This window comes from Zosterops lateralis (genome assembly GCF_965231275.1).
Source record: "Zosterops lateralis genome assembly, chromosome: 1".
In the NCBI taxonomy this organism is placed as follows: domain Eukaryota; kingdom Metazoa; phylum Chordata; class Aves; order Passeriformes; family Zosteropidae; genus Zosterops; species Zosterops lateralis.
This window is the reverse complement of record NC_139762.1, coordinates 69,912,151-69,929,919: the sequence shown is the minus strand read 5'-3', so window position 1 is coordinate 69,929,919 and position 17,769 is coordinate 69,912,151. Positions and strand designations below refer to the sequence as shown.

The following is a 17,769-nucleotide window of genomic DNA, read 5'->3' as shown; positions in this document are numbered from 1 at the left end:
CTGCATGGGTGTTTTTGTCCTTTTTCAACGCTCAGTTGCAGGCGCATTGTGGAGTCAGTGCAGGAGGAGCAGAGCCGTGGCCGAGCGCAGTCGGGTGTCGCTGCCCCGCGCCAGGCGGGCGCTGTCGCCGCGGGTGTCGCCGGCCGGGCAGGGACGCGGCCAAGCGGCCTGGGCTGCGCTGGGGCTGCGCGGGGCGGGAGGGGAGCGGGGCAGCCTCCGCCCTGTCCCCGCCCGCGGGGCATCCTCCGGGAGCGGGGCGGTGTCGGGGAGAAAGGCGGAGGTTGTCGCTCGTGTCTCGGTGCGGGCAGCGCCCGTGGGGCAGCGCGGGGTGCGGGCTGTGCCGGGCTGTGGGTGCAAGGCTTGCACGGCTGGTGTGAGGAGAGGGAAGGGAGCTCTGGGGCTTTGCTTTCGGGCTTGGCTCGGGAGGTGCTGGTGTTCTCTTTAGCACTGAGCTCGCTAGAGGAGCATTTTAAAGGTTCCGTGCCGATTGTGTGTGTTCCGGGGGGAGCTGACAGTGATCTTTGGAATTTCTGTGGGAGGTCCGTGCAGGAAATCCCCGAATTGTGATACAAACTCCTGCCCGTATTTGGGTTTAAAAGGAAGCAGCAAATCTGACAGTTCTGCTTTAAGAAGTGGAGTGGTGAAAAGTGAGTGAAGTGTGAATAAAATATTTGGGGTGTGCAGGATCTGTGTGTCTGAAGTATATTAATCTGGCTTTCCTGGCACAAATATTTCCAATTTCCAGGAAAAATGCAAGGATTTTTTTTTTATTTTAATACAATTCCATTAATTTGGACTGATAAGTGAGGTTGGGATATATGTGTAATGTGGGGAAGAAAGATCCTATCACAACGTAACTGATTTTTACTTGGCATGGTTGGGGTTTTAGTTTGGGGAATTCTTGTTGGGTTTTTTTCTCTTTAGTGGCTGTTGGGGGTGGGGTGTTGGGTTTTTTATTAAAGGAATGTTGCAGTGACAGTGAAATTCTTGCTAGTTTTCCTGCTTTTAGGCAAAGTCCTCCTGCCATCTTCTCCCAGCCTGGCTGGAGGGTTTAAAACCCAGTGTGCACACGTAGAAGCAGCTGCAGCTCCCACTGAAGCTCTGTTGACTTGGAGAAGGTAAGAGTTGGTGATTCTGCCACTCTGATGTCTAACTTTGGCTCTGGTGGTTGCCCTAAAAAGGCAAATTATTTTCTGTGTGAAGTCCAGACAGACTTCTTTCATAGGAAGTCCTGAACAAAATGCTGTTGTGCCTGATGACCTCAAAAGATGTCACACTGTGTAGGTATGGGATGGAAATCCAGTAGCAGTCTCTAAATGGGTAAAATACCTCAAATGTGTAGTGTGGGATCTCAGGTGCTTGTGGCACCAAATCAGTCTCCAGTGAGCTGATCATTTTCCAACCTTTGCTGCCTAGTTTACCCTGGGAAGTGTAGAAGTTAGAAATATCTGTTTTATATTGAAATAAATTTGATCCATTTTTGTTGTGTGTTTTATGTCCCAGAGTGGGAAGCATGGAAAGCCTGTGTGCAGCAAACACCACTTTTGCTGTGGACCTGTTCAGAAAGCTGTGTGAGGAGAACAGCGGACAGAATGTGTTCTTTTCACCATTTAGTATTTCTTCTGCTTTGTCAATGGTTCTGCTGGGTTCAAGAGGTAGCACTGAAGCCCAAATATGCAAGGTAGGTGAAAATAAACTTGATGGATGGTATATGATTGCATTTCATGTGATCATATGAAGAAGTGATTTGTCTTAGAGTCTGTGACATGCACATTTGCTAAACTATGATTCTTATTTTTTTTTGTGATAAATAATTGATTTATACTTATGAATGTGGTCTGAGAGAGCAGAGCTTTTTCTGTGGCGGGTTTGTGTGTACCGAACCAATTTTTTTTTTTATTTTTTTTTTATTTTTTTTTTTTTTTTACCATGAGCTTTGTTCACTATGAAATGAATACGTTCCTGGGTTTTGTTGTGTTAAGTTTTTTGTGGTTTTTGAGACTGAGCTTTTTAATATGTAATTATGAGGGACCTGGAATTTGTTTATTGTTTTGATCTGTGGCTACAGATAAGATTTTTTTTCTGCTTTCATAATTGGTTTTAATTGTACTTGACACAAGTTCTGAAAATGAAGGCGGCATTAGAAATTATTTTTAAAGTCCCATTGTCTACATTTCAAGCAGGTAACTGCAACATGATTTACCCCTTTTTAAAAAAAATTTCTAAGATAGCAAATACAATTGGCATGTGCTTTATGTGGGAAGTGACAATATTGAGTTCATGAGCTGCCATTTTGTTTCTGATGTTTCCTTCCTTTGCAAAGTGGTAGAGAAGTATCAACTCACATTTTATTTCCATTTACATTTTTAAGAGATTTCCAAAAACCTCTGTTGTTGCCATCGTTGGAGATACTCAAAATCCATATAGACACAGTTGTGGAATTACCAGCTCTGGGTGTCCCTGCTTGGGCAGGGCTTTGTAGCCAATGGTCCCCACAGGTCCCTTCCCACCTGAGCCGTTCTGTGATCCTGTAGGACTTGGCTCAAGGGAAGGAAAATCAGTGATGCTGCTCCCTAATTTATGACTTGTGCAACATCTTGCTGGGTACATCAGATATGCCTTGTAGGATAAGCTCCAAATGGGAGGTGTAGTGAAGAAATATTTTGCTTCACAATATTTATTCTAAAAATAATCTAAATATTAAAACAGTCATGCTGATCAAGTACATTTAGAGAAGTTATGGACACTGCTATGGATGTTGGTCTTTGTGCAGGTGCTTTCTCTGAAGAATGCCCAGGATGCTCACAATGGGTATCAATCCCTTCTCTGTGAAATTAATGATCCAAACGCCAAATACATCCTGAGAACTGCAAACCGGCTCTATGGAGAGAAGACCTTCGAGTTTCTTCCAGTAAGTAGTCATTAAATTTGTTATGATTCTTAGTATAATGTACTTGCTACCTGTTTCCTCTGGAGTCAAAGGCAGGCTTTGGGGATTGCCTTCCAACCTTTCTGGGCTGATTGCCAGGAGTGCAATGGATTCTGCCAGAGCACAAGATGTGAACTTGGTGGAGAATCTCCTTGAAATAATTTGTATTCTGAGTGGGCACAAGCAGGGTAAATTCCATCAGTCTCTACATTCTAGGGTTCTGTGATCCATTCACATATTTGGCTGTGGGACAAATGGTAGATGTATCAGTTAGCAAAACTCTTTTACAGAAACTCATAAAATCATATGTCATGTCCCTGAAGCACAAAACAGAAACAAGAAAAAACCTCCCACATAATTTTCAGTGAAGTGTAGAAGTTTGTAGTAGAGTGCGTAAGGCATAACAATAATATTGACTTCTAGTTCGAAGAAGTGGTATAAATCCTAGTAGGAACTTGTGAGCCAGAACCTCAGTGGCTCTGTATAAAGGTGGGGAAAGAGAATGAGCAGATTTCCTTGGAGAAGGTGAGGATCATCTGTGTCTGAATGAGAGTAAATCTCTTGGTGAAAATGTGTTGTGAATGTCCCTGTTAGTCTTTCCTAGAGTCGAGTCAGAAATCCTACCATGCTGGCCTGGAGCAGATGGACTTTGTGCAAGCTTGGGAGGATTGCAGGAAACAAATCAATGGCTGGGTAGAGGAAAGGACTGAAGGTGAGTGCTTTGCCAAGTGCCCAGTTGTGTTTGGGTAAATACGAACTTCTGGATGTAGGGTTGGGAATTCAAACAACAGAAATTTAGAGCTATTGATGTGTCTGGTCCATAATTCTCTTCCTCTTCTCTTCCTCTTCTCTTCTCTGTATTAAATGCAGAGTAGATACTATCTTGGATAATAATTCGATGCAAGTCAACCTGTGAAATGTGGTTGTTTTTTTTTTTTTTCTTTTTATCATAAAGGTAAAATTCAGAACCTGTTGGCAGAGGGAATTCTCAATTCCCTGACCAGACTTGTGTTGGTGAATGCCATCTATTTCCAAGGCAACTGGGAAAAGCCATTCAACAAACAGAGTACCACAGAATGGGAATTCCATGTGAATCAGGTATGATGTGCTAAAATGCTGACAATACACTGTTAGGTTGATGTCTGAAATGAGCACCTTGAAGAAGAAATGAAATCTTTCAAGCAGGGTTGCCTTGGGTAGGCTGTATGAGATTCCTTATGCCCCTTCCCTTTCATATCAACAACCTCTTTGCTGAGTTTCTCTGAACTTTCACAAGATTATTAGGACCTTTCATATAGCACAAAGACCGGTGTGAAAGCTTGTGAATTTAAGTCTTCTTCATTCAGAGCTTGCCTGCTGTATTTCTGCCCCTGAGCCATTCTACAAGAAATGGAAAAAAAATCACCTTTGAAGCACTGTGTGCTCTGCAGTCTGGTTTTTAGAAGCAGATCAGTGCTCTTGAGGAGGACTTGGGCACTGGTATGGGCAGGCCATGGCTGCCCCTCAGGATCCCCTGCAGCTGTGGGTTGGCCTCCAGGAGTCATTAACAAGAACTGCTAATGTGCCTCTCCTAACTCCACTGCTTGAAGGAACCACTATGGAAAACTGGAGCCTTCATGTCTTTCTGGGAACTGTTTCTTCCCCATTGGTGAAATAAATGCAGGAATGTTTGAAAGTTCTAAGATAACTTTTAATTAGGGGAATATTTTTGCTCATCCCATACTCTCTACAAGAGCACTTCAGACATTGCTGGACTGATACATTTCCACACACCTTGCTCTCTTCCTGTGTGAATGTGTTAAAAACACAAGAAAATCCAGAGTCACTGTTCCATTTTCTACTCCCTGCAGCTTTGTAAGCTAATAGACAAGTTTGAAGATGCAACACCAACAGGATATGTAATGATGAATAACTTCCTTTTGAGTTGTGGTGGAATATATGCATTGTTTTTACCTTGTGCTTTCCAAAAGGCAGTGGTAGGGCTGCACTTTGTTGTGTGTGATCAGTTCTCTTTGGTGAACTCCTAAAAGGCCACGAGTAACTCACTGCCTGTTTTGTAGTGTGAGAGCAGCAGAGAACCTCAGCACTAACTGTTGGCATCTCTTGATTTCTAGAATGAAACCAGGCCTGTGCAGATGATGTTCAAGATGGACAGATTTAATATGACCTATATTGGGGACTTGCAGACCAAAATTCTTGAGCTCCCCTATGTGGGTAATGAAGTGAGCATGATCATCCTGCTCCCTGATGCAATCCAGGATGGATCCACAGGCTTGGAAAGAGTAAGTTGTTGAGCTGAGTGCAAAGACAGCTTGAATCCTTCCAGGGAAGGAAGTCTGGTATTGCAGAGAGATCTGAAGTTCAGTCCCAGAGCAATTGTGTTGCTGGTGCTCAAGGCCAGCAGAAATGTCCCTCTGCTCCCTGTCCCCAAAGTGACTTTCCCTGCAATGTCCTTGCTGCTCAGGACAGCATTACCATTTGGTAATGATATTGGTGGGGGCAGCAATCTGAAGTGACAGGTTGATCTTGCAGTTTTGGCTTGAGACACACTAACCAGGTTTAAAAAAGCTTCATCTTTTGTACTATGTAAACACCAAAATTCAGTCTTTTTACTTATTTAACACTGACTCAGTTCTCATTGTAACAAAGTAAATTTGCAATTTTTCTGCAGCTGGAAAGAGAACTTACTTATGAGAAGCTGATGGATTGGATCCATCCTAAAATGATGGACTCTACAAAGGTGAGAGTGTCTTTACCCAGATTTAAACTGGAAGAACATTACAGATTGAAACCCCTTCTGATCAGCATGGGAATGTCTGATGCATTTGACTTGGGGAAGGCAGACTTCTCAGGAATCTCATCTGGCAAGGAGCTGGTGCTTTCTGAAGTGGTTCACAAATCCTTTGTGGAAGTCAATGAAGAAGGCACTGAAGCAGCTGCTGCCACAGCTGCACTAAAAATGAAGCGCTGTGCAGTGAGAATTCCGGAATTTAGAGCTGATCATCCCTTTGTCTTCTTCATCCAGCACAACAAAACTGGCAGTATTTTGTTCTGTGGCAGGTTTTGCAATCCCTAAGGAGGAGATGTCTTGGCAGCATAGGTGCCATCACACAATAAACTTACATTTCCCTAGAACAATGTGATTCCATTTGCACTAATTATCTCTTTCAACTGTGCCTGAACTGCTTGAACTCAGACTTGGCAGGAATAACAAAGCTGCTGAGACAAACCCAGTAACTGCCATATCCAAGCCCCCCTGCACCTGTGTGCAGAGGTGTCCAGGTTCTTGCTGACACAAGAACCATCCCACTCATTCTGGGAGAGGTTCTTCTGTGCTTGAGTTCCCTTTTGGTGTCCAGCAGGCAGAGTGAGGCAGTGAGAGCCCATGGGAGAGAAGAAGTTACTTTTTCCTTGTGATGAGGCTGGAGCACATCGGTAGCTGCCCTCCCCTTTTGCCTTCCACTCTCATCCCTTTAGTGCCTTGATCCATTGCCTGGAGCTGAAAGGAGGCAGCCTGTTCCAGGTATTGCTGAGCATCCTGCATAGATGTGTTTTTTGGCTAACGACTGGACCAGCACTTAGTCAAGAATGGAAATGAAAGTCTGCTTTTATACGAGGTGTCCCAGTGAGGTGTTTGTGGGGCGAGTCCCTTTGTTTCATCACCCCAGGACAGGAGGTTTATTCCCTGTCACCTGTTCTGGTCCTTTAACAAAGAATGCAACAGAACGGGACACGGTGCCTGTGCAATATTTGAATGACAAAGCCTTCTTTTTTTTTTTTTTTTTTTTTTTACTGTTATATCGTTATGCTATTAATATTTTCTTAGACACCACAGTTTAGCTGTATGACACCAAAGACACAGCTGCAACAGGTTTCCTTACACTGGGGTGTGTTTTGTGGGTGCTGTTCCCGGAGTAATAAAAGAAGTGCAAGCGCTGCATGGGTGTTTTTGTCCTTTTTCAACGCTCAGTTGCAGGCGCATTGTGGAGTCAGTGCAGGAGGAGCAGAGCCGTGGCCGAGCGCAGTCGGGTGTCGCTGCCCCGCGCCAGGCGGGCGCTGTCGCCGCGGGTGTCGCCGGCCGGGCAGGGACGCGGCCAAGCGGCCTGGGCTGCGCTGGGGCTGCGCGGGGCGGGAGGGGAGCGGGGCAGCCTCCGCCCTGTCCCCGCCCGCGGGGCATCCTCCGGGAGCGGGGCGGTGTCGGGGAGAAAGGCGGAGGTTGTCGCTCGTGTCTCGGTGCGGGCAGCGCCCGTGGGGCAGCGCGGGGTGCGGGCTGTGCCGGGCTGTGGGTGCAAGGCTTGCACGGCTGGTGTGAGGAGAGGGAAGGGAGCTCTGGGGCTTTGCTTTCGGGCTTGGCTCGGGAGGTGCTGGTGTTCTCTTTAGCACTGAGCTCGCTAGAGGAGCATTTTAAAGGTTCCGTGCCGATTGTGTGTGTTCCGGGGAGAGCTGACAGTGATCTTTGGAATTTCTGTGGGAGGTCCGTGCAGGAAATCCCCGAATTGTGATTCAAACTCCTGCCCGTATTTGGGTTTAAAAGGAAGCAGCAAATCTGACAGTTCTGCTTTAAGAAGTGTGGGGAAAGCTGCTGTGTGAGTGAAACGTGTGGGGTGTGCAGGGTCTGGGACTCTGAAGTACTTTAATCTGCAGCCAGGTCAGCACAAGTCCTTCTAAATTCTACTTAGAAGTAAAGGAATGTTACTCTTATTGTTATTATTATTATTATTATTATTATTATTTATTATTATTATTATGCCGTTAATTTGGAGTGACAGTGATGTGATGGATGAGTAATGTGGGGAAGAAATACCCTGTTACAATGTCACTGATATGTGCTTGGTATGGGTGGAGGTTTTAGTTTGTTTGGGGAGACTTGTTGTTGGGGTTATATTTCTGTTTGTGGGATTGTTTTTTTTGGCTTTTTTCGTAAGAGAATGTTGCCGTGACAATGAAATTCCTGCTGGTTTTCCTGCTTTTAGGCAAAGTCCTCCTGCCATCTTCTCCCAGCCTGGCTGGCAGGTTTAAAACCCAGTGTGCACACGTAGAAGCAGCTGCAGCTCCCACTGAAGCTCTGTTGACTTGGAGAAGGTAAGAGTTGGTGATTCTGCCACCCTGATGTCTGACTTTGGCTCTGGTGGTTGCCCTAAAAAGGCAAATTATTTTCTGTGTGAAGTCAAGAGAGACTTCTTTCATAGGAAGTCCTGAACAAAATGCTGTTGTGCCTGATGACCTCAAATATGTCACACTGTGTAGGTATGGGATGGAAATCCAGTAGCAGTCTCTAAATGGGTAAAATACCTCAAATGTGTAGTGTGGGATCTCAGGTGCTTGTAGCACCAAATCAGTCTCCAGTGAGCTGATCATTTTCCAGCCTTTGCTGCCTAGTTTACACTGGAAAGTTTAAAAGGGAGAAACAACTGTTCCATATTCAAATAAACTTGATCCATCCTTCTGTTTTATGTCCCAGGGTGGGAAGCATGGAAAGCCTGTGTGCAGCAAACACCACTTTTGCTGTGGACCTGTTCAGAAAGCTGTGTGAGGAGAACAGTGGGCAGAATGTGTTCTTTTCACCATTTAGTATTTCTTCTGCTTTGTCGATGGTTCTGCTGGGTTCAAGAGGTAGCACTGAAGCCCAAATAAGCAAGGTAGGTCTAGATAAATAAATAAACTGGATGGCGTTTGATGTGATCATATGAGGAAGTGATGTGTCTTAGAGTGTGTGAAATGCCTTTGTGCTAAACTGTGATTGTCCCTGTGCTCTGAGAGAGCAGAGGTGTTCCTCTGGTGTCTGATCAAATCGATTTTCATTGTTCAAAGGTGGACATTCCTTCATTCTGAACTGAAGATTGTTTCCTGGCTTTAGTCCATGGGATTTCTTTTTGTGGTTTTTGAGATCGATTTTCTTTAATATATAATTAGGAGTTACCATGAATGCTTTTATTGTTTAGTTGTAGGGTACATAAAGTATTTTCTTTTCCTTCTTTGCTTGGGCTTAAAATCATATGACACCTGTTCTGAAAATTAAGGCAGGCACATAAGAAATAATTAAAAAAATCCCACTGTCTGCATTTTAGACTGGTAACTGCAACTTGATTTACTCCTTTTTAAAATTTTGCTTAGGTAGCAAACATCTCTTGGCATGTGTTTATGTAGGAAGTGGGAATATGAAGTGGAGAACAAATTGTTTTGGTTCAGATGTTTGCTTCCCTTGCAAAGTGGGAGAGGAGTATCGACTCATATCTTGTTTCCATGTACTTTATAAAAATTTCTGAAAAATCTACATTTTCCTATACTTGGAGATACTCAAAATCCATCTAGACACAGTTGTGGAATTACCAGTTCTGGGTGTCCCTGCTTGGGCAGGGGCTTTGTAGCAGATGGTCCCCACAGGTCCCTTCCCACCTGAGCCATTCTGTGATCCTGTAGGACTTGTCTTAAGGGAAGGAAAATCAGGGCTGCTGCTCCCTAATTTATGACTTGTGCAACATCTTACTGGGTACATCAGATATGCCTTGCAGGATAAGCTCTAGATGAGAGGTATAATGAAAAAGTCTTTTTGCTTCACAGTCTCTGTTTAAAAAATAATTTAAATATTAAAATAGTCATGCTGATGAAATGTGTTTAGAGAGTTTATGGACACTGCTATGGTTGTTGGTCTTTGTGCAGGTGCTTTCTCTGAAGAATGCCCAGGATGCTCACAATGGGTATCAATCCCTTCTCCATGAAATTAATGATCCAAACACCAAATACATCCTGAGAACTGCAAACCGGCTCTATGGAGAGAAGACCATGAAGTTTCTTCCAGTAAGTAGTCATTAAATTTGTTATGATTCTTAGTATAATGTACTTGCTGCCTGATTCTTCTGAAGGTCAGGTCAGGCTTTATGGTTTGCCTCCCAAATAATCTGGGCTGATTGCCAGGAGTGCATTAGATTCTGCCCGAGCCCAGGATGTCTGAACTTGCTGGTGAATCTCCTTTAAATAATTTGTGTTCTGAGTGGGCACAAGCAGGGTAAAATCCATCAGTCTCTACACTCTAGGGTTCTGTCATCCATTCTCGTATTTGGCTGTGGGACAAATGGTAGATGTATCAGTTAGCAAAACTCTTTTACAGAAACTCATAAAATCATATGTCCTGTCCCTAAGCATAAAATAGAGACAAGAAAATAGCCTCCACATGATTGTCAATGAAGTGTAGAAGTTTGTAGTAGAGTGCCTAAGCCATAGCTGTAATATCGACTTCTAGTTCAAAGAAGTGGTATAAATCCTAGTAGGAACATGTCAGCCAGAACCTCAGTGGCTCTGTATAAAGATGGAGAAGGAAAACAGGCAGATTTCCTTGGAGAATGTGAGGATCATCTGTGTCTGAATGAGAGTAAATCTCTTGGTGAAAATGTGTTGTGAATGTCCCTGTTAGTCTTTCCTAGAGTCCAGTGAGAATTCCTACCATGCTGGCCTGGAGCAGATGGACTTTGTGCAAGCTTGGGAGGATTGCAGGAAACAAATCAATGGCTGGGTAGAGGAAAGGACTGAAGGTGAGTGCTTTGCCAAGTGCCCAGTTGTGTTTGATGGCAGCCATTGTTTGGGTAAATACCTACTTCTGGATGTAGGGTTGTGAATTCAAACAACAGAAATTTAGAGCTATTGATGTGTCTGGTCCATAATTCCCTTTTTTATTGTGTATTAAATGTAGAGTGGATACCATCTTGGATAATAATTTGATGCATGTCAAGGTATGAAAAATTGTGTGTTTTTTCTTTGTATCGTAAAGGTAAAATTCAGAACCTGTTGGCAGAGGGGATTCTCAGTTCCCTGACCAGACTTGTGTTGGTGAATGCCATCTATTTCAAAGGCAACTGGGAAAAGCCATTCAGGAAAAACAATACCAGTGAAAGGGCATTCTATATTAATAAGGTATGTATGATGTGCTAAAATGCTGAACAATCCACTGTTAGGTGGATGTTGTCTGAAATGAGCACCTTGAAGAAGAAATGAAATCTTTCAAGCAGGGTTGGCTTGGGTAGGCTGTATGAGATTCACTATGCCCCTCCCTTTCATATGAACACCCTCTTTGCTGAGATTCTCTGAACTTTCACATGATTATTAGGACCTTTCATATAGCACAAAGACCAGTGTGAAAGCTTGTGAATTTAAGTCTTCAGTCAGAGTGTCCTTCCTGCATTTCTGCCCCTGCGCCATTCCAAAAGAAATGGAAACAAATCTCCTTTGAAGCACTGTGTGCTCTGCAGTCTGGTTTTTAGAAGCAGATCAGTGCTCTTGAGGAGGACTTGGGCACTGGCATGGGCAGGCCGTGGCTGCCCCTCAGGATCCCCTGCAGCTCTGGGTTGGCCTCCAGGAATCATTAACAAGAACTGCTAATACGCCACTCTTAATTCACCTGCTGGAAGGAGCCATTGTGGGAAACTGAAGCCCTCATGCCTTTCTGGGAACTGTCCCTTTCTCCCATTGGTGAAATAAATGCAAGGATGTTTGAAAGTGCTAATATAACTTTTTAAATAGGGGAATGTCTCTGTTCATTCCAGGCTATCTCTGACAGGTCTTCATAGACTGCTGGACTGATTCATTTCTTGACACCTTGCTCTCTCCCTGCTGGAATGTGTTAAAAATGTTGAATGCAGTATCTGTTAAAAATGCGCAGGAGACATTGTTTTCACCTTAAAATGCCTTTATTGATCAGCTCTCAAAGGGGTAGCTCGAGGGATGGTCTGAGCCCTCGCTGCTGTTCCTGGTTCACCTTTGAGGAGTAGGGGCAATTCGGCTTTGCAGTTTTGGTCCCTGCAGAGCCGGGAGCCCGCCCTCGCAGGTGTTCCCAGAGCTCACACAGCCGGCCCGCTCCAGGGGTATCCCCTCCACTCGGGCACTCTGCAGTTACAGCAAGATACAAAAAACTGTTTACTAACACTTTAGGGCATAGCCAGTTCAGTACTGTCTTTTGTGGGTCCGGATTTTGCATCGGTTTGTTTCGGCTGGGGATTTTTGGTGCCCATTATGTTCTGGCTTACAGCAGGGTTCATGGGTGTTCTACTGTTGTGGTTTGAAAGCAAAATGAACGAGAGGCTCCAAGTCAGAGATATAATTTAATAAGAAGAAAGGTAAAAAGGTAAAAGTAAAATAAAATAAATGCAATAACACAAAGGATCACTGACAGAGTCAGAATACAACCTGAGCAGGATGGTGGAAGCAGTCCAGGTGAGGTGCTCTTCCTGAAGCAGTGATCCTGTAGAAAGGTCTGGTAGCTCTGCTCCTCTGGGAATCCAGAGGAAATCTGCAAATCCCTTGCACTGTCCCACATACCAGCTTATATCCAGGTGAGAATGCTTGGCTCCTCCTCCTGGGCAGAGCATCTCACAGTAGCATGAGAAGTGTGAAATGGGTCCTTGATGGCCCATTAACAGAGATAACCCCTGGAGGGAGTTACCTGTGACTCATGGGCCATTAGCAGAAGACACCCCAAAGGCGTTAATGGGCCATTAGCAGGAGAGGCAGGGGGCTTGGGAAAACACTAGCCCACCTGGTTTCAACAGTTCATGAAGATGGTGATAGAATAAATACTTTGTGTACATCCTACACTGCAACCCAGGACATCTACTGATTTCCATGCCAGCAGGAAATGCTGTCGGGGCGCAGGGGGGCAGGAATGCAGTGGTGGCCGGCAGTGCTGGAGGACCCGGGCGGGGGCAGCTGTGGCAGACCCGTGCTGTCGGGGCCGCGGGGCCGGTGGCGGTGGCTCCATGGAAGCAGTGGTATTGGCAGCGGTCCGGGGATCCCCTGAGAGCGCTGGCTTGTTGTACGGCGAAGAACGAAGCGGCTGTGCCCTGGGCCCCTCCGAGGCGGCGGCGGTGACTCGGGCGGCCCCTCCGCCGCCTCCTTCTCGCGAGGAGCGGGGCCGCCTGTTTTCAAAAAGCAAATGTGCTCCTTGCCTTTCCAGGGAGCCCAAGGAGGTGGCTCCCGCTGCCACACCACAGGGGTTTATAATTTCAAACTATTTGAAACATTAATACACTTATTACACAACAGTTAAGAAGATTTTAACACTTTAAACTTTCAACACATAACCAAGAAGCTTTTAAACTTTATTTCTTTCAGTATCCAGAGACACTGTTCCATATTGTATTCCCTGCAGCTTTGTAAGCTTAGAACCAAGTATCAAGATGCAACACCAACAGGATATAGGGCTGATTAATAATCTTCTTTTGAGTTGTGGTGGAATATTGTGCTACACATGGCCAGATTTTACCTTGTGCTTTCTAAAAGGCTGCACTCTCTGGTGTGTGATCAGTTCTCTTTGGTCAAATCCTAAAAGGCCCTGAGTAATTTGCTTCCTGCTTTGTAGTTTGAGACCAGCAGAGAAGCTCAGCACTAACTGTTGGCATCTCTTGATTTCTAGAACAAGACCACACCTGTGCAGATGATGTTCAAGGAGGCAAATTTTAAGATGGCCTACATTGGGGAATTGCAGACCAAAGTCCTTGAGCTCCCCTATGTGGGTAATGAAGTGAGCATGATCATCCTGCTCCCTGATGCAATCCAGGATGGATCCACAGGCTTGGAAAGAGTAAGTTGTTGAGCTGAGTGCAAAGACTGCCTGAATCATTCTGGGGAAGGAAGTCTGGTATTGCAGAGAGATCTGCAATTCAAAATCAGAATCATTAGTTTGGAAGAGATCTCTGAGATGATCAAGTCAAACCCAACCCTAACCTCAACCAAACCATGGCACCAAGTGCCACATCTGGTTTTTGCTTAAACACATCCAGAGATGGTGAATCCACTACCTCCCCAAGTAGACCGTTCCAATACTTTATTACTCTTCCTGTAAAAAACTTTTTCCTGATATTTCGCCTTTATTTCCTTGGCACAGCTTAAGACTGTGTCCTCTTGTTCTGTCAGTTGCTGCCTGGAGAAAGAGACCAACCCCTACCTGACTACAGCCACCTTTCAGGAGGCTGTAGAGAGTGATAAGGTCACCTCTGAGTCTCCTTTTCTCCAGGCTAAACAGCCCCAGCTCCCTCAGTTGTTCCTAACAGGGTTTGTGTTCCAAGCCCCTCACCAGCCTTCTTACCTGCTCTGCACATGCTGTGTCTCAATCTCCTTCCTAAACTGAGGGGCCCAGAACAGGATACAGTACTCAAGGTGTGGCCTGACCAGTGCTGAGTACAGGGGAAGAATGACCTCCCTGCTCCTGCTGGCCACACCATTCCTGATACTGGCCCGGATGCCATTGGCCTTCTTGGCCACCAGGGGCACAGCTGGCTCATGTTCAGTCAGTTATCGACCAGAATCCCCAGGTCCCTTTCCTCCTGGGCACTGTCCAGCTACACTGTCCCCAGCCTATGGCATTGCAGGTGGTTATTGTGGCCAAAATGCAGGACTTGGCACTTAGATTTATTAAATTTCATCCTATTGGATTCTGCCCATTCATGCAACCCTTCAGTCCCAGAGCAATTGTGTACCAGGTGATCATGGCCAGCAGAAATGTCCCTCTGCTCCCTGTCCCCAAAGTGACTTTCCCTGCAATGTCCTTGCTGCCCAGGCTGTGTGCTGCTCCCTTAGGCAGAGGCTCTGGAAGAAGAGCTGTCTGTGCTGAGGAGCAGAGGTCAGCTGTGGTTGTGCTGAAGGCACAGTGTGGTGATGCTGGAATGTGGAGAGGGGGATTTTGGGTGGGCTCTTTGGAAGTGCTGTGGCTTGTCCTCCAGATCTTCTTGTGCTGAGCAGGTGGCAGGTGGTGTGTGGCTCACTGCCTGGAAAGAGGCTCACAGGGAAGGGCAGGATCTCTTTTGTGGTGAGGGTAGGTTACAAGTTTGGTCTCTTTGGTACTGTGAGCAGGTAGTTTATTACTAAGGTTTTCTTTGCATTTCTTCCCTATAATAAAAATGAAAAGAAAAACCCCAGTCTTTGAGGTAATTGCTGGGGAAGAAAGATGCATGTTATGTGCTTTGTGCACAGACAGAGTCATCAGTATTTTGGCTCTGTTACTTTGACTATCCTCTTGTTGTAATTAAGTAAATTTGTGATTTTCCTTCAGCTGGAAAGAGAACTTACATGTGAGAAGCTGATGGATTGGATCCATCCTAAAATGATGGACTCTACAACGGTGAACGTGTCTTTACCCAGATTTAAACTGGAAGAACATTACAGATTGAATCCCATTCTGATCAGCATGGGAATGTCTGATGCGTTTGACTTGGGGAAGGCAGACTTCTCAGGAATCTCATCTGGCAAGGAGCTGGTGCTGTCTGAAGTGGTTCACAAGTCCTTTGTGGAAGTCAATGAAGAAGGCACTGAAGCAGCTGCTGCCACAGCTGCACTGATAGTGGAGAGCTGTGAAATGGGAGTTCCAGTATTTGAATTCACTGCTGATCATCCCTTCCTCTTCTTCATCCGGCACAACAAAACTGGCAGCATTTTGTTCTGTGGCAGGTTTTGCAGTCCCTAAGGAGGAGATGTCTTGGCAGCATAGGTGCCATCATGTGGTGGGTCTTTGCGCATGAACGGGACAGGACTACTGCTAGGCATTTCTCAAACCTTTAGTGCAGCACCAGTCTTGTAATAGGATTTTACAGAGCTAAAGGATGGCAGCAGGTCACATCTGCCAGCAGCAGCCAAAGATTTCTTTGTTACAGAGCATCTCAAAAGTTTTCCAGCCAATAACCTATTGTTAAAGCTTACAGACAATTGTTGTAACCAATCACGGAAAGCAGATGCACACCTGCTTCACACAATGCTTGCTTGTATGCTTTCTATATAACGATAAGCAATATTCCATTATTAAGCTTAAAACTTTCCACTATCTTGCTAAGCATATTTTTCTGCAGCCATAAGATCTATCCTAGCCAAACCTAAGACTCAGATTATTGTTTTATGTCCTTGCTTGCTGTACTATTGTAACTTTTCCTACATTCAAACTTTGCAGTTACAGCCGATTCTAAATTCTTCAGTTTTTCTCTTTCTGGGACCTGCTTTCTCAGATTTCTAAAAGTCTTATTGCCCTTAATGTTTCCCACAATCCCCTCACTTGATACAACCACAAAGACACTCTCTTAACTTTGTCACTTATTAACCACCTTGCATTACATAGCTCTACTCCAATACGTATCTTTTCATTTAACAAAACAGCATTACAACTTTTCTACACAAAGGCACATCAGCCACATTTAAAATCTCTCATTGCCTATCATACTTCTTTTTGCTCATCTAAAGTATCTCTCTTGCTTGCTTTAGGCATTGCTGTTTTAAACCACAAGAATTTTATTGTTGTAAAAGATTTGGTCTATTTTTAAGGATGCAAGTTAAATTCGATAGTAGTTGCTGTTTACTGCTCTAATAAGTCTCATCTATTCCAAGGCCTTAATTCAAAGCCTTCATCTATGTCTGTATTTGCATTCACTACCTTTGTAAGATTTTGATTACTTTCTGTGCTTCCACTTTTTACATCTCTCTCTTTTACAATAAAAACTTCTTTGATACTTTTATCCATCATTTGTTGAACACACACAAGTATACAGGGTACCACCACTAGTACCACTTCTAAAATGACCAACACACATAAACCTACTTTGCAAAGTTCCCTCAACCAATGTGCAGGGTTCTATCCTTTGAATAAATCATCTAACCCTGATCCATTATCTTCCTTGATGTGAGCTTTTAAATCTTTTGGCTTTTGTATACTTTTGTGAATGGATTCAGAGTGATCAGAGAGGTTCACACAACACCATCCTTCAAATTTCTCACAACCATGTCAATGTGTCAGTAAAAGGAAATGAATCACTGCTCAATTTTGAAGGGTAGCATGTCTGACACTGCTGACATCTGTCAGCATATCATTGATTGCAAAGAATGTGGCATTGGTTTGTTTACTCAGCCAACATCCAACCCGATCTAACAGTTTCAATGCCATGGCAGAAGCAAGTTGGGGTAGTAACACAACTGCTGAAACCCTCCTTGCAGCTTTCCAGAGCACAAAATCACTGCTACAGCTTTCTTCATATTGAGGGGTAAATCTTTTTCCTCTTTGTTTTTTTCTTAATGACTGCTTTAGCACTAGGTGCTAGCACAGTAAATTGTCCAATACTGCATGGACCACCTTTGAGGTGTGATGGAATGCCTTGCCAAGCTCTATCTCCACAAATGAACCAGTATCTTTTTGGTAGTTGTAGATATTGGTCAACCCCGGAAAGTCTACCCCAACTATCTGAGTAATTACACCGAAAACTCGAGTTCCTATAAAGCAGGGTAATTGGCAGTGACATTGTACCTCAGAGGATCATTCTCTTGCCAATTGCTATCTGAAAATATAAGACAGAAATCCATGGTTAAGGAACAAAGAACTTCCAATTCTTGGGGTTCAGAAGGTGCCTTAGCAAGTTCTTTGATCTAAATGTCCCAATCAATTATAGGATTGCTCCCACTGGCAACTTCACTTGGCCTACTCTTAAGTTGCTTTTTGGTCAAGACATCATAATATATTGGTATCAGCCAATCTTTTACTGGCACTGACTAGACAGGTTGAAAAAGGCTTTTCTGGGTTCAAATTGGACAGCCAAATGGTGTCTGAACCTGCTGCCTTGGCTAAGGTCACCCAAACACTTGGTTTTGGTTGTTCCACAGGCAAATCTACACTGCAAGAAGCAAGCAAAGCTAGCAAACACCAGTGTAGCACTCGATTTTGCTCCAAACCTTTCCTGAGCTATTTTTTGGCAAAAGACTCTCCCATTTATTTCAGCTTACAAATTCTGCTTTTGTTCCTTCCCAAAGTTGTCTGGGGACTAGATGACTGTGTTAAGAAGGGGTAATTTCACCTTTGAAAATCCAGTGGGGGAATACACTAT

At 44.4% G+C, this 17,769-nt stretch overlaps 2 protein-coding genes across 7 annotated transcripts; both read left to right on the top strand.

Moving 5' to 3' along the window:
* Nucleotides 1-2: 2 nt before the first annotated feature.
* Nucleotides 3-6,323, top strand: LOC310913422 (serpin B6-like). Its single transcript, XM_083868828.1, has 8 exons — nt 3-298; nt 995-1,118; nt 1,504-1,681; nt 2,774-2,911; nt 3,524-3,641; nt 3,885-4,027; nt 5,044-5,211; nt 5,601-6,323. Exons 3-8 carry the CDS (start codon nt 1,514-1,516, stop codon nt 6,003-6,005), a joined length of 1,140 nt encoding a protein of 379 aa, XP_083724954.1. The 5' UTR covers nt 3-298; nt 995-1,118; nt 1,504-1,513; the 3' UTR covers nt 6,006-6,323.
* A 198-nt stretch (nt 6,324-6,521) lies between these two features.
* On the top strand, nt 6,522-16,390 carry LOC310913364 (serpin B6-like). Of its 6 annotated transcripts, none has more exons than XM_083868739.1 (8): nt 6,522-7,144; nt 7,903-8,011; nt 8,391-8,568; nt 9,590-9,727; nt 10,341-10,458; nt 10,695-10,837; nt 13,332-13,499; nt 14,967-16,390. In XM_083868739.1, exons 3-8 carry the CDS (start codon nt 8,401-8,403, stop codon nt 15,375-15,377), a joined length of 1,146 nt encoding a protein of 381 aa, XP_083724865.1. In that variant the 5' UTR covers nt 6,522-7,144; nt 7,903-8,011; nt 8,391-8,400; the 3' UTR covers nt 15,378-16,390. The 6 variants fall into 6 exon arrangements, with proteins under 6 accessions (XP_083724865.1, XP_083724862.1, XP_083724866.1 ...); XM_083868736.1 differs by having other exon boundaries at nt 6,522-7,162; XM_083868740.1 differs by having other exon boundaries at nt 6,522-7,237.
* Nucleotides 16,391-17,769: the final 1,379 nt, after the last annotated feature.

Excerpts from the sequence above, each read along its gene's own strand:
- LOC310913422 (XM_083868828.1), top strand. The coding sequence starts at position 1,514 with ATGGAAAGCCTGTGTGCAGCAAACACCACTTTTGCTGTGGACCTGTTC. Across the intron at positions 4,028-5,043 it reads GGGAATTCCATGTGAATCAG|AATGAAACCAGGCCTGTGCA; the intron begins GTATGATGTGCT and ends CTTGATTTCTAG. Across the intron at positions 5,212-5,600 it reads GATCCACAGGCTTGGAAAGA|CTGGAAAGAGAACTTACTTA; the intron begins GTAAGTTGTTGA and ends ATTTTTCTGCAG.
- LOC310913364 (XM_083868739.1), top strand. The coding sequence starts at position 8,401 with ATGGAAAGCCTGTGTGCAGCAAACACCACTTTTGCTGTGGACCTGTTC. Across the intron at positions 8,569-9,589 it reads CTGAAGCCCAAATAAGCAAG|GTGCTTTCTCTGAAGAATGC; the intron begins GTAGGTCTAGAT and ends GTCTTTGTGCAG. Across the intron at positions 10,459-10,694 it reads GGTAGAGGAAAGGACTGAAG|GTAAAATTCAGAACCTGTTG; the intron begins GTGAGTGCTTTG and ends TGTATCGTAAAG.